The 15114-nt window shown below is 38.7% G+C and overlaps 1 protein-coding gene across 13 annotated transcripts in view; it reads left to right on the forward strand.

Annotated features, from left to right (window-relative positions):
• The window catches only part of ULK2 (unc-51 like autophagy activating kinase 2), a 65606-nt gene that overhangs the window by 28324 nt on the left and 22168 nt on the right, over nt 1-15114 (forward strand). For all 13 annotated transcript variants that reach the window (XM_082441048.1, XM_082441042.1, XM_082441040.1 and 10 more), the window contains 2 exons: nt 1351-1522; nt 10274-10334. In XM_082441048.1, coding sequence (XP_082297174.1) covers nt 1351-1522; nt 10274-10334 — 233 coding nt within the window. The remainder of the gene's footprint in view (nt 1-1350; nt 1523-10273; nt 10335-15114) is intronic.

Consider the following 15114-nt stretch of genomic DNA (forward strand, 5'->3'; position numbering starts at 1 on the left):
CAGATTTCCTCATCTTCTGAGTTTTGTTTATTTATATATGAAATGGATTTCAGAACAGGGCCGAAGTTAGATCATAACACGGAAAGCTCTTAGCAGTGCCCAGCCCGTGGTAGGTGCTCTATAATGTTAGTCCCTCCATCTTCCTCTCTCTTATAACCTTGAAGCATAAGTGCTCTTCAAAAAGTGATAAGGAGAATTTATATCATGTGTATGTCAAACACACACATACACACAAAGAAGTGATCAGGAGATTTGAGACTGATTTCATTGCTCCGTGACCTTCAAAGGAGCGCCAGCAGTTTAAGACTGGGGTTTAAAGAGCATTTTGTAGTATTTTTCTTTTTCTTAAATAGAAACAAAGGTTAAACATGGTAATGGTTTGTTTTAGTGAAACACAACTAACAGTGAATGATTACTTTCTTTCTTTGGGGCTATGTGGGTGGAAATTAAATGTAACTTAAACATTCAAAATGTAAAACTATTACGTGATTAAACTACACCTAAATTTAAAAAACAAAACAAAACATGGTAATGGGGACCTAACACAATAAATTATGAAGTTCATTGTTTTAGGAAACTGTTGTATGATGAAGACATTCAATTAGAGTTGTCACTAGTGTCCTTGAAGTGGGCAAGTGTCAAGAGGTCTATAGCTACTTACGCCCACGTATCTTTAAATATCTTTATATGCTTTTCTTCCCTTCCTGTCCTATCTCCCACAAATCAACTCCTTCCTCTGACAAAAAAAGAACACAAAAGGAACACACCCACGCCTGTAAGGTTTTCTAAATCTCTCCTTCTGGAAGTGTAAATAATCTCTGTGCTTACATGCCCTTATCCTTACTGTTAACATGGTCTCTTGCTTTCCCTTTTATAATGTTTTCTTCATTGGAGATTTAAAACTTTGTGTGTGCAGGATGTCATTAATTTAAAGTCCCTGGACGTTTTGTTTTAGTCATTAAGTAAACAGGTATTGAGTATCTGCTTTGCTAGGCCATGCGCTGAAACGGGGATGTGGAGATGATAAAAACTCACCTGAACCATTTCAGGAGAGGCAGCGTGTACATGTGATAACTGGTATGATGGTTTTTTTGTTGTTTTGTTTTGTTTTTTTTTTTGGTATGATGTATTTTTAAGTATCATTTTTGGAAAACATTTTAGAAGTCATTATGCAAAGACACTTTAAACTGTGCTTTTCTAAGGGAAAGATTTTCCAAAGAGATTTTTTAAAATCTTAAATGGAATTGAACTCTATGCCACTTTCATGAAAAAAATATTCCTTAGTCTGATGGCTATTCTGACTTGCATTTTATTATGAGGCCACTTTTAATTTTATGTTGTTAATTTTAGTCCCTTCCAGATATGCAGCATATTCAGGAAGAAAACTTATCCTCCCCACCATTGGGTCCTCCCAGCTATCTCCAGGTGTCCAAAGGTTCTGCCAGTACTAGTAGCAAGAACTCTTCTTGTGACACGGATGACTTTGTTTTGGTTCCGCACAGCACCTCGTCAGACCACTCATGTGAGAATCTTTTCTGCTTGTACACATTATATTTCTGAATTGACTAGACTAGCATTTTTTAACCTTCATATCACGCTCTCTCGTGTAGGACACCTTTTCAAATGGACATTTTATTTAGTTGATGGAATTCGCAGAACTATCTACCTACCTTCCTGTAATCTGCTCAGTCATCTTCTATAAGACAGTAACCTTGGATTCTGAAGGTAGATGAAAACTTTGTAGGAAATGATCTCAGATTCTGTTTGTATCCAAACAGAAAGGAATAGAGAAGCCAACATAATGAGAGAAATTAAATTTAAGGAAAGGAATTAAAAGAAGACCTCTTTTGGAAGAAAACAGAGTCAAAGGTCTTAAAAACAGTCTGGATGGTGCTTCAGGAGCTACTGGCCTGAGTTCAGGAATGAGTCTCATAAATTTACAGGAAGAATTTTTTATAAAGGAAGCAGAATCCAAGCTGACTAAATACAGTCAGGGTTCTGTGGAACAGTGAAGGGCACCAGAAAACCTACAAAAAGAGAAGTTAGACAAAACCATGAAAAAGGACGGAAACATGGCTTGGAAATTTGATTACTTTCAACAAGTGAATAGTACCCAGTTGACCGTGTGCAGATGTAGAAGGTTGGAGACGTTTGTATCAAGAGGTCTCTAGTTGTTTGTCAAATACGTATTTAGCAGCTGCTTACGTTCACCCCTGCGCTGGCTGTTGTGAAGGCTGTGGCCCTAGACCAAACACGCGTCGGGGCTGGTTGGCTGGGGCAGGGGAAACACACGGCACATAAGGCACGCGGCGGGCCCTGATCCGTGTGCTGAGAGCTGGGAGCTGCCTTTAAAACTCATCCTGTGTGGCGGTTTTATTTCACTAAAAAGTTAATTAAAACTTTTAAAATTGTGAAATATTTCAAACAAAATAATACGGCAGATACTCAGATCATCCACCGTGCTAATTTTATTTATGTCAACATTTTGCCATATATGTTTTAGATGTCTTTTTAAAGGAATAAAGTGCTGTAGGTACAACCAGAGCACCTTGCATCATTCTTCTCTTGCCAGAGATGTATTCTTCCTCTTGATCTGTAATTCTAATATGCCCCTGTATCCATAAAGAACATAAAATATTTTTATGATTTTAGTTTCAAGTAAATGTTATATAGAATATTGTTTTCTATAGTTTGCTTTTTTATTCATATTTTTGCTGTATATCTAGATCTATATCTAGGCGTGTATCTAGTTATTTTAATATATGATATTTATAGTGCAACTAAACCACCATCCATTTCCCTACTGATTATGACTTGGAACATTTCTTTTTACTGTTCAAAATGTGTTATAAGAGATGTCCTTGTGCCAGAATTTCTTCCAGGTGGATGCTCTAGATATGTATAACTTTAACTCTATAAAATATTGGTATAAGCAAGTTGTAGCCACTAACACTTCTGCCATGCTGCCCCAATGTTATCATGGTGCCTTCTAAAGATTTTCATGGTTTTTTTTCATATTTAACTTTACCTGGAATTAATTTGTGTAGATGGCATAAGGGCTCGATCAATTACCCTAGCATTATTTATTGAATATTCTGTCCTTTCTACACTGATACGCAATTCCAGACTTGTCGTATCAGGCTTATATAAAGAATTTGTTTCATTGTGTGTGCGTAAGATGGGGTGGAAGGTGATGGTGGGGGGCATCCTAGAATTCTGTGGAGTCACCCGGGCTATTCTTGGCCCCCTTTGCCCCCCCCCATATAGTTTAATTTCAACTTGAAAATCCTACAAAAAACCATTTGGGGATTTTGACCAGCATTGTACTGATTCTCTAAGACCTATTCAGGGACCTAGAGAATTGTCTGCTCAAGAATGTTTGTGTGTTTGTTCCTCCACTTACTTAGATTTCTTTAGTGTGTTTTGATGCATGTTTATACTTTTCTACGTAAAGGACATTCACACCTTTTGTTTTATTGAAGTTACCTTTGGTTTTTTTTGTATTGTATAAATGTTGTCTTAAAAACATTTCTTTTTTTCCCAAACTGCTCCTGTCGAGGTCTTTTTATGCTGCCAAATCCCAGGGGTCATTTCTCAGTCCTCATCTTTTTGATGTGTCCACAGCATTTGTTACGGTTGACCACACCCTGCCATGTAATTAGTAAAAATTTGTTATTGTGAAGTATATCATATGTATAAGATAGTTTTGTTTTTTGTTTTTTTTTACTTTTTTTTTTTTTTTTTTAAACTTTTGGGTTTATTTAATTTTATTTATTTATTTATTTATGGCTGTGTTGGGTCTTCGTTTCTGTGCGAGGGCTCTCTCCAGCTGTGGCAAGCGGGGGCCACTCTTCATCGCGGTGCGCGGGCCTCTCACTATCGCGGCCTCTCCTGTTGCGGAGCACAGGCTCCAGACGCGCAGGCTCACCAATTGTGGCTCACGGGCCCAGTTGCCCCGCGGCATGCGGGATCTTCCCAGACCAGGGCTCGAACCCGTGTCCCCTGCATTGGCAGGCAGACTCTCAACCACTAGTGCCACCAGGGAAGCCCCTATAAGATAGTTTTTTAAAAGATTTAATTTTTCCTTTTTGGCCACGGCACGCGGCTTGCGGGATCTCATTTCCCCAACCAGGGACTGAACCTGGGCCACGGTAGTGAAAGCTTGGAATTCTAACCACTAGTCCCTCAGGGAGCTCGCCAAGATTTAATTTTTTAGGTCAGTTTTAGGTTATACAACAAAATTGAGAGAAAGGTACAGAGATTCCCCATATACCCTTATGTACCCCTTATTGCATAGCTTCCCCCGTTGTAATCATCAGTCACCAGAGTGGTACATTTGTCACCAACGATGAACCGACATTGACACATCATAATCACCTAACGTCCACAGTTTACTTCAGAGTTCACTCTTGGTGGTGTACATTCTGTGGTTTGGACAAATGTATAATGACATGTTTCCACCATTGTTATTATACAGAGCATTTTCACTGCCTTAAAAATCCTCTGTGGTCCACCTACTTATTCCTCCCCACCTAACCGCTGGAAACCACTGATTTTTTTTTTTTTTTTTGAAGGGGACTGCGGCTCCTGCATTGTGGGTGGGACTTGTGGCTCCTCTGTACAGCTCTCCCTCCCCCTTTCCTACTTTTTTTTAAATTGAAGTATAGTTAATTTACAATGCTGTGTTATTTTCAAGTGTACAGCAAAGTGATTTAGTTATACATATATGTATATATGTATTCTCTTTCAGATTATTTTCCATTATAGGTTATTACAAGATATTGAATAGAGTTCTCTGTGTTATACAGTATAGGTCCTTGTTGGTTATCTGCTTTATATACAGTAGTGTGTATATGTTAATCCCAAACTCCTAATTTATCCCTCCTTATCCCCTTTGCTAACCATAAGTTTGTTTTCTATGTCTGTGAGTCTATTTCTGTTTTGTACATAAGTTCATTTGTATCATTTTTTTAGATTCCACATATAAGTGATATATGGTATTTATCTTTCTCTGTCTGACTTACTTCACTTAGTATGATAATCTCTGGATCCAGCCATGAAGCTGTAAATGTCATTTTTCATTCTTTTTTATGAGTAATTTCCATTGTGTATATGTACAACGTCTTCTTTATCCATTCATCTGTTGATGGACCTTTAGGTTGTTTCCATGTCTTGGCCATTGTGAATAGTGCTGCTATGAACATACGGGTGCACGTATCTTTTTGAATTAGAGTTTTCTCCAGATATATCCCCAGGAGTAGGATTGCTGGATCATATGACATCTCTATTTTTAGTTTTTTGAGGAACCTCCATACTATTCTCCATAGTGGCTGCACCAATTTACATTCCCACCAACAGTGGTGGAATAGGAGGGTTCCCTTTTCTCCACCCTCTCTCCAGCATTTATTATTTGTAGACTTTTTGATGGTAGCCATTCAGACTGGTGTGAGGTGGTGTACCTCATTGTGGTTTTGATTTGCGTTTCTTTAATAATAAGTGATGTTGAATATCTTTTCATTGGCCTGTTGGCCATCTGTGTATCTTCTTTGAAATTTCTGTCTTTTAATTGTGCATTTAGACCACTGATGTTAAAAGTGATTATTGCTGTACCTGGATTAGTTTCTACCATATTCATTACTGTTTTCTGTTGTTGTCCTTGATCTTTGTTCTTGTCTTCCACTCTTTTTCTACCTTTTGTGGTTTTAATTGAGCATTTATTATGGTTCTATTTTCTTTCCTTTCTTAGCATATCAATTATACCTCTTTTTTATTTTTTTTAGTGGTTGCCCTAGATTTGCAACATACATGTGTAACTAATCCAAGTCCACTTTCAAATATGCTATACCATTCATAAATAGTGTAGGTATCTTATAATATCAATAACAAAATAATCCTAATTCCTTCCTCCCATCCCTTGTATCACTGTCATTAATTGCACTTATATATAAGCTACATAAGTATGTCTGTATATATACACATAAGATATGTAGGGAAGCATACATAACTGAGTACATTGTTGCTGTTGTTATTTTGAACAAATTGTTACCTGTAAACAGCTCATGGAGCTCAATATCAAAAAAACAAACAACCCAATTAAAATACGGGCAGAAGACCTAAACAGACATTTCACCAAAGAAGACATACAGGTGGCCAAGAGGCACGTGAAAAGATGCTCAACATCACTAATTATTAGAGAAACGCAAATCAAAACTACAATGAAGTATCACCTCACACCAGTCAGAATGGCCATCATCAAAAAATCTATAAACAATAAATGCTGGAGAGGGTGTGGAGAAAAGGGAACCCTTTTGCACTGCTGGTGGGAATGTAAATTGATACAGCCACTATGGAGAACAGTATGGAGGTTCCTTAAAAAACTAAAAATAGAACTACCATATGACCCAGCAACCCCACTACTGGGCATGTACCCTGATAAAACCATAATTCAAAAGGACACGTGTACCCCAATGTTCATTGTAGCACTATTTACAGTAGCCAGGACATGGAAACAACCTAAATGTCCAATGATAGGTGAATGGATAAAGAAGATGTGGTATGTTATATACAGTGGAATATTACTCAGCCATAAAAAGGAATGAAATTGGGATTTGTAGAGATGTGGATGGACCTAGAGTCTGTCATACAGAGTGAAGTAAGCCAGAAAGAGAAAAACAAATATCGTATATTAACGCATATACGTGGAATCTAGAAAAATGGTACAGATGAACCTAGTTCCAGGGCAGGAATAGAGACGTAGACATAGAGGATGGACATGTGGACACAGTGGGGAAGGGGAAGCTAGGACGAATTGGGAGCTTAGGTTTGACATAAATACACTATCATGTGTAAAACAGATAGCTAGTGAGAACCTGCTGTAAAGCACAGGGAGATCAGCTCGGTGCTCTGTGACGACCTAGACGGGTGGGATGTGGGGGGGTGGGAGGGAGGTCCAAGAGGGAGGGGATATATGTCTACATATAGCTGATTCATTTCATTGTACAGCAGAAACTTAACAACATTGTAAAGCAATTTTACTCCAATTAAAAAATAATAATAAAAATAAAAGTTTTTATTTTACCTTCACTTATTCTTTCTTCAGTGTTCTTCCTTTCTTTATGTAGATTCGGTTTTCTGATCCATATTATTTTCCTTCTCTCTAAAGAACTTCTTGCAAGGCAGATCTACTGGCAACAAATGCCCTCAATTTTTATTTGTCTGAGAGTCTTTATTTCTCCTTCATTTTGGAGGATAATTTTGCAGGGTACAGAATTCTAAGTTGGTGGTTTATTTCTCTCAACACCTTAAATATTTCCCTCCACTCTCTTTCTGCTTGCGTGGTTTCTGAGGAGAAGTCTATGTAATTCTTATCTTTGTTCCTCTGTAGGTATGGTGTTCCTTTCCTCTGGCTTCTTTCAGGATATTTTCTTTATGTTTGATTTTCTGTAATTTGAAAATGACATGCTGAAGTGTAGTTGTTTGGGGCATTTACCCTGCTGGGTGTTTTCTGAGCTTCCTGGATCTGTGGCTTGGTGTCTGACATTAATTTGGGGAAATTCTCAGTCATTGTTTCAAATATTTCCTTCTGTTGCTCCTCTTTCTTCTCCTTCTGGAATCACCATTATGCATATGTTATACCTTTTATAGTTGTCCCACAGACTGTGGATATTCTGTTCTGTTTTTTGGGTGTTTTTTTTTTTTTAAGTCTTTGTTCTCTTTGTTTTTGGGTTTTCAAGGATTCTCTTGAAATAATACTCTTGCTCAGAGATTCTGTTCTCAGACATGTCCAGTCTACTAATAAGCACACCAAAGACATTCTTCATTAATGTTACAGTGTTTATCTCCAGCATTTCTTTTTGGATCTTTCTTAGGATTTCCATCTCTGCTTACCTTGCCCATCTGTTCTTGCATGCTATCTGCTTTCCCCATTAGAGCCCTGAGCATATTAATCATACTTGTTTTAAATTCCCTATCTGATAATTCCAACATCCTCACCATGTCTGGTTCTGATGCTTGCTCTGTCTCTTCAAAGTGTGTTTTTTTTTGCCTTTTGATATGCCTTGCAATTCTTTCTCTTTTTTTTAAAGAAATAAGATTCTTTTTTAAAAAAATAAATTTCTTTATTTTATTTATTTTTATTTTTGGCGGCGTTGGATCTCCGTTGCTGCGCACGGGCTTTCTCTAGTTACAGTGAGCGGGGGGCTACTCTTCGTTGCGGTGCGTGGGCTTCTCATTGCAGTGGCTTCTCTTGCTGCGGAGCATGGGCTCTAGGCGTGGGGGCTTCAGTAGTTGCAGCACTTGGGCTCAGTAGTTGTGGCTCGCGAGCTCTAGAGCACAGACTCAGTAGTTGTGGCGCACAGGCTTAGTTGCTCCGTGGCATGTGGGATCTTCCCGGACCAGGGCTCGAACCCATGTGGCCTGCGTTGGCAGGCAGATTCTTAACCACTGCGCCACCAGGGAAGCCCTGTAATTCTTTCTTGATAGGCGCACATGATGTACCGGGTGAAAGGACCTGCTGTCAGTAGGCCTTTAGTGATGTGGTGGTGAGGAGTGGGCGAGTCCTGTGATTGGGGCTCTGCCTTGCGTTGAGCCTGTGCCTCTGGGCTGTGAACTTCACAGGTGTTTCAGATTCTTCCTCTCGCCTCAGGTGGAACAGGAGGACTACAGGGGCCTGGAGTTGGGTGTTTCCCACCCACCCCCCCAATTAAATTACTGAGTTTAAAGTCACTTGAAAGCATCCCCAGACTTCCCTGGTGGCGCAGTGGTTAAGAGCCCACCTGCCAGTGCAGGGGACATGGGTTCGATCCCTGGTCAAGGAAGATCCCACATGCCGCGGAGCAACTAAGCCTACGCGCCACAACTACTGAAGCCCACGCACCTAGAGCCCATGCTCCACAACAGGAGAAGCCACTGCAATGAGAAGCCTGTGCACCGGAACGAAGAGTAGCCCCCGCTCGCCGCAACTAGAGAAAGCCCACGCACAGCAACGGAGACCCAACCCAAACAAAATCAAAAACAAAAAATCCTCAATAAAGAACTTAAAAAAAAAAAAAGAAAGCATTCATTCCCCTCTGGTGGTTATGCTACCAAGTTGATATATGATTAGGTTCCATCGCTTCATTTTATTTTTGATTTCTAGAGCTTGTTCTTTTCTTTTGACTTAATTTTGTTTCGTAATGATGTATGATTCCAAACTCAAAGCTACAAAATGAAGAGGTGAACTCTTAGTGAACTCCAGCTTCCAACCCTGTCCCCTCTGCCCCGTTTCCTCCGTAGGAAACTATTGTCTTTAAAATCGACTCCTTCCTTGCCCCTCTCTTTATCCCCTTACCCTGATTCACTTTCCTTTTATCCATCTTATCACTGCCTGGTATTATTACCTTCTTTCACTACTAGAATGTAAGCTTCATGAGAGTAGCGACCAAAGTAAATGTATTTCTCAGTTCCATGTGTGGCCATTCAAAAGGATATTTATGATTATTTTTTTCCTTTTTGAGTATTTTGAGGTTACCACAGTTTATTTTATTTTTAAAAATTTATATTATTTGGTCAACACTGCTATTTCACATCAACACATATGAATTATACCTTTGCAGCCATGTAAAGGTCACACAGGGCAGTATGATCTAGTGGGTATAGAGGTGACAGGCCCCTGTGTTCTGAGCTGCGCTCTATTCCCTTAGACGGATGAGGTCTGAGCATGAAGATGGCCTGTGGCATCTGTGTCCAAGAGGCCCCAGTTTCATGACATCTTGTTCAGCTACCCGTGCAAGACACAGGAGAGTGTCACGCAGGAGTGCGGGTGCTCCAGCGTTAGAGTGAATTAGACTTCGGATACAGGCAGCTGTACTAGAATGTGACACACGTGTTCCTAAAAGTCACCACACCCTGCAAAGTAGTTCAGTAAAAACCACAGAGTTTATGGGCAAATTGGGATTAGGAGCATAACACTCAAAACCTTTGTCTGTGGCACATGAAAAGGAACATGATAAAAACAGCACAGATTTTGCACATGTTAAAAGGTGAAGAAATACGTATACACTGCAATAAGTATGACACTTTACCCTGAAAAGACCTGATGTTGGCAGCCTGTGAATTCAGCTGGGTGCAGTGTTCCGTGCTCACCTGTTGTTACTCATGGGCAGAATCACAACATAAGCAAATGGTAAATTTGTACTGTGATCAGATTGTTTCCTAATAGTCATGTTGGAACAATATACATTTTTTAAACAGGTGGTATAGCAGAACTGACTGTATTTTTCTCTTTTTCCTTTAGATGATATGCCGATGGGCACTGCTGGCAGACGTGCTTCTAATGAGTTCTTGGTGTGTGGAGGGTATGTTTGCATATATTTCACTAAACATTTTTTCATATTTTTTGTGTATGTGAGTAAAGTTATAGAGCTCTGTGTTCTTGATGTAAAATTTATTTTGTTTCACTTTTTTAATTGTGTTAAAAAACATAAAATCTGCCGTCTTAACCATTTTTCAGTTTGAGTTCAATAATAGCATTAAGTATATCCACAATGTTGTGGAACAGGTCTCCATATACTTATTATTTTTTTTAATATACATTTATTTATGTATTTATTTTTGGCTGTGTTGGGTCTTCATTGCTGCGCGCTGGCTTTCTTTAGTTGTGTCGAGCGGGGGCTTCTCATTGTGGTGGCTTCTCTTGTTCCAGAGCACAGTCTCTAGGTGCACGGGCTTCAGTAGTTGTGGCACGCGGGCTCAGTAGTTGCGGCTCGCAGGCTCTAGAGCGCAGGCTCCGTAGTTGTGGCGCACGGGCTTAGTTGCTCCACGGCATGTGGGGTCTTCCCAAACCAGGGCTTGAACCCGTGTCCCCTGCATTTGCGGGCAGATTCTTAACCACTGCACCACCAGGGAAGTCCCTCCATATACTTTTATATGGTTATATATTATATTGTTATATTTAGATCTTTAATCTATTTTTAGTTGATTTTTGTATACGGCATAAGATAAGGAAGGGTCCAGTTTCATTTTTTGCATGTGGATGTCTAGTTTTCCCAGCACCATTTGCTGAAGAGACTGTCCTTTCTCCATTGAGTGGTGCTGGCACCCTTGTCATAGATCATTTGTCCATGTATGCAAGTGTTTGTTTCTGGGCTCTCTATTCTGCTCTACTGGTCTATAGATCTGTCTTTATGCCAGTGCCACGCTGTTTTGATTACTGTAGCTTTGTGATATTTTTTTTTAATTTATTTATTTTTGGCTGTGTTGGGTCTTCCTTGCTGCACATGGGCTTCCTCTAGTTGTGGCGAGCAGGGGCTACTCTTCATTGCGGTGCACGGGCTTCTCATTGTGGTAGCCTCTCTTGTGGAGCACGGGCTCTAGAGCACAGGCTCAGTAGTTGTGGTGCGTGGGCTTAGTTGCTCTGCAGTATGTGGGATCTTCCCGGACCAGGGCTTGAACCTGTGTCCCCTGCATTGGCACGCAGATTCTTAACAACTGCGCCACCAGAGAAGTCCTGAGATATGTTTTTAAATAAAAAAGTATGAGACCTCCGGGAATTCCCTGGTGGTCCAATGGTTAGGACTCAGTACTTTTACTGCTGTGGGCCTGGGTTCAGTCCCCAGTTGGGGAACTAAGATCCCACAAGCCGTGTGGTGCAGCAAAAAAAAATAAATAAATAAAAAGGAGAAGTATGAGACTTCTAATTTTATTCTTCTTTTCCAAGATTATTTTGACTATTCAGGGTCCTTGCAGATTCCATATGAATTCTAGGATAGATTTTTAAATTTTTCTATTTATGCAAAAATTGCCATTGGGATTTTGATAGGGATTGCACTGATCCATATAAAACACTTTGGGTAGTACTATTGACATCTTAAATACTAAGTCATCCAATCTATGAATATGAGATGTCTTCTTTAATTTCTTTTAGCAGTGTTTTGTAGTTTTCAGCATACAAGTCTTTCGTCTCCTTGGTTAGACTTACTCCTCAGTATTTTATTCTTTTTGATACTATTGTCAGTGAGATTGTTTTCTTAATTTCCTTTTGGGATTGTTCATTTTTATTAAATGGAAATACAGCTGATTTGTGGGTGTTGATTTTGTATCCTGCACCTTTGCTGAGTTTGCTAGCTCTAATGTGTTTTGGGGTTTTTTTGCATGTGAAATCTTTAGAGTTTTCTACATTTAAGGTCATGTTATCTGTGAACAGAGATCATTTTACTTCTTCCTTTCCAGTTTGAAAGTCTTTAATTTCTTTTTCTTGCCTAATTGCTCTGGCTGGGAATTCTACGTTGAATAGAAGTGTTGAGAGTGGCCATTCTTGTCTCATTACTGATCATAGAAGAAAGGCTCTCTGTCTTTCACCATTGAGTATGCTGTTAGCTGTGGGCTTTTCATATATGACCTTTATTATATTGAGGTAATTTCCTTCTATTCCTATTTTATTTAGTGGTTTTATCATGAAAGGGTGTTGGATTTTGACAAATGCTCTTTCTGCATCAATTGCAATGATCATGTGGTTTTTGTCCGTGTTCTGTTAATGGTGGTATACTGTAAATCCCATTTGGTCATGGTGTTTGATCCTTTTAAGGTGCTGTTGAATTTGGTTTGCTAGTATTTTGTTGAGGATTTTCACATCAAATTTCACCAGGGATATTCTGTAGTTTTCTTGTAGTGTCTGTGTCTGGCTTTGGTACTAGGGTAATGCTGAACTCATGGAATGAGTTTGGGAGTGTTCCCTCCTCTTCAAATTTTTGGAAGAGTTTGGGTGTTTGTGTTAAGTCTTTAACTGTTCGATAGAATTCACCAGTGAAGCCATCTGGTCCTAGACTTTTCTTTGTTAGGAGATTTTCAATTACTGATTCAGTCTCATTACTAGTAATGGGTCTGTTCACATTTTCTTTCTTCATGATCCAGTCTTGGTAGTTTGTGTATTTGTAGGATTTTTTCTGTATCTTCTAGGTTATCAGTTTGTTGGTAAGCCGTTGTTCATAGTATTCTTTTAAAATCCTTTTTATTTCTGTGGCATTAGTTATGTCCCTTCTTTCCTTTCTGATTTTGAGTCTTTTCTCTTTTATCCTTAGTTAATCTTGCTAAGGGTTTGTCAATTTCATTGATTTTATTTAAAAAAAATAAACCAACTCTTAGTTTCCTTGATTTTTTTCTATTGTTTTTCCATTTTCTCAATTTTCTTTACCTCTCCTCTAATCTTTATTATTTCCTTCCCTCAAGTGGAAGACAACCAGAATCTTAGAAAAAGAGTTCTGAATAAATCAAGATGCACAATCTGTATATGTTCTGACATCTACCTGTTATTTCCTTCCTTCTGCTAGCTTTGAGTTTAGTTGTCTTCTTTTTCTAGTTCCTTGAGGGATAGAGTTAGGTTGTTGATTTGAGACCTTTTCGAATGTGAGATACAAACTTCATCTTAGCACTACTTTCACTGTATCCCATAAGATTGGGTACATTGTGTTTTCATTTTTCTTTTTCTCAGGTTATTTGCTGATTTTTTCCAAGAATTCTTCTTTGACCCATAGGTTGTTTAAGAGTTGTGTTGCTTAGTTTCTATGTATTTGTGGATTTTCTAGTTTTCCTTCTGCTGTTGATTTCTGGTTTCTATCCTTTGTGATTGATTGGAAAAGATACTTTGTATGATTTAAATTTGTTAAGATTCATTTTGTGGCCTACCATGTGGTATGTCCTGGAGAATGTTTCCAGTGCATCAGAGAAAAATGTGTTCTGTCAGTGGGGGGAGTGTTCTGCAGCGTCTGTTAGGTCCTGTTGTCTGTGGTGTTGTTCAGGCGGTTGTTTCTTTATTGGTCTTCCATCTGGTTGTTCTATCCATGATTGAGGGTGTGGGTTCAGCCTGCGATTATTTTTGTAGAATTGTCTTTTCTCCCTTCAAGTCTGTTATGTATGTGCCTCATATATGTGGTAGTGCTGATGTTTGGTGCATGAATATTTATAATTGTTATGTCTTCATGGTTAATTGACCCTTTTATCATTAAATAATGTCTTTTTTTTGTTTCTTATAACAGCATCTGACTGAAAGTCTATTCTGTCTGATGTTAATGTAGCCACCCCTGCTCCCCTTTGGGAACCATTTGCATGGAATATCTCTTTCCATCCTTGCACTTCCAGCCTTATAGGGAAAGATTTATTACTGCCATTTTGTTACTTTTCTGTATGTCTTGTGGCTCTTTTGTCCCTCATTTCCTTTCTTACTACATTTGTATTTTGTTGTTTTTTTCAGTACTGATATGCTTTGATTCTCTTCTCATTTCCTATTGTGTATATTCTGTAGGTATATTCTTTGAGGTTACCATTGAGAGTATATAAAATAATTTAAAGTTATAGCAATCTATTTGAAACTGATAACAATTTCAATCACATATAAAAACTCTACTCCTATAGAGTATAAGAGTATACTGCCCCCCACCTTTATGTTACTGATGTTCCAGATTACATCTTTATTTAGTGTTTACCCATTAATATCTAGATTTATAATTTGGGGGTACTTTTGTCTCTTAGATTCTTTTTTTTTTAATATTTATTTATTTATTCATTCATTCATGCATGCATGCTGCGCTGGGTCTTAGTTGAGACATGGGGGATCTAGTTCCCTGACCAGGGATCCAGCCCAGGCCCCCTGCATTGGGAGCGCAGAGTCTTAACCGCTGGACCACCCAGGAAGTCCTTAGATTTTCTTTTTATTTAAATATGAAATAATGGTTCCAAAAGTTCTAAAGTGACACTTTAGAAGATAATCATATTGTTTGTTTAGGTAACTAAATATATAATCTCTTTATCTCTGTAAGGTTGTAATTGGGCAAAAATGGGAGAGTTTGTGGCTTTTTTAGAATTACAGAAGGGCAAAAGAAGGAAATAACTCATCATTCTTAAGGCCCAGTACTGTCCCTGATGTTTTAAGGTATGTTGTAAATTGAACTGAAAGTCATCGAAGGACGTGCTGTTTCTGAATTTATGAAAAGCAAGGAAAGAAACCAGCTACACTACGAAATGTGGACCTCAGATGGGTTATGTGCAGGGAGAGTCACACAGTGTATTTTCAGTCTTCATCAAAGTCCAAGTTCCTTGGGAACGCTTACTGCACTCACAACTTTTGTAAACATTCCAGTCATC

The sequence above is a fragment of the Balaenoptera physalus genome (genome assembly GCF_965194825.1).
Source record: "Balaenoptera physalus genome assembly, chromosome: 20".
Taxonomy (NCBI): domain Eukaryota; kingdom Metazoa; phylum Chordata; class Mammalia; order Artiodactyla; family Balaenopteridae; genus Balaenoptera; species Balaenoptera physalus.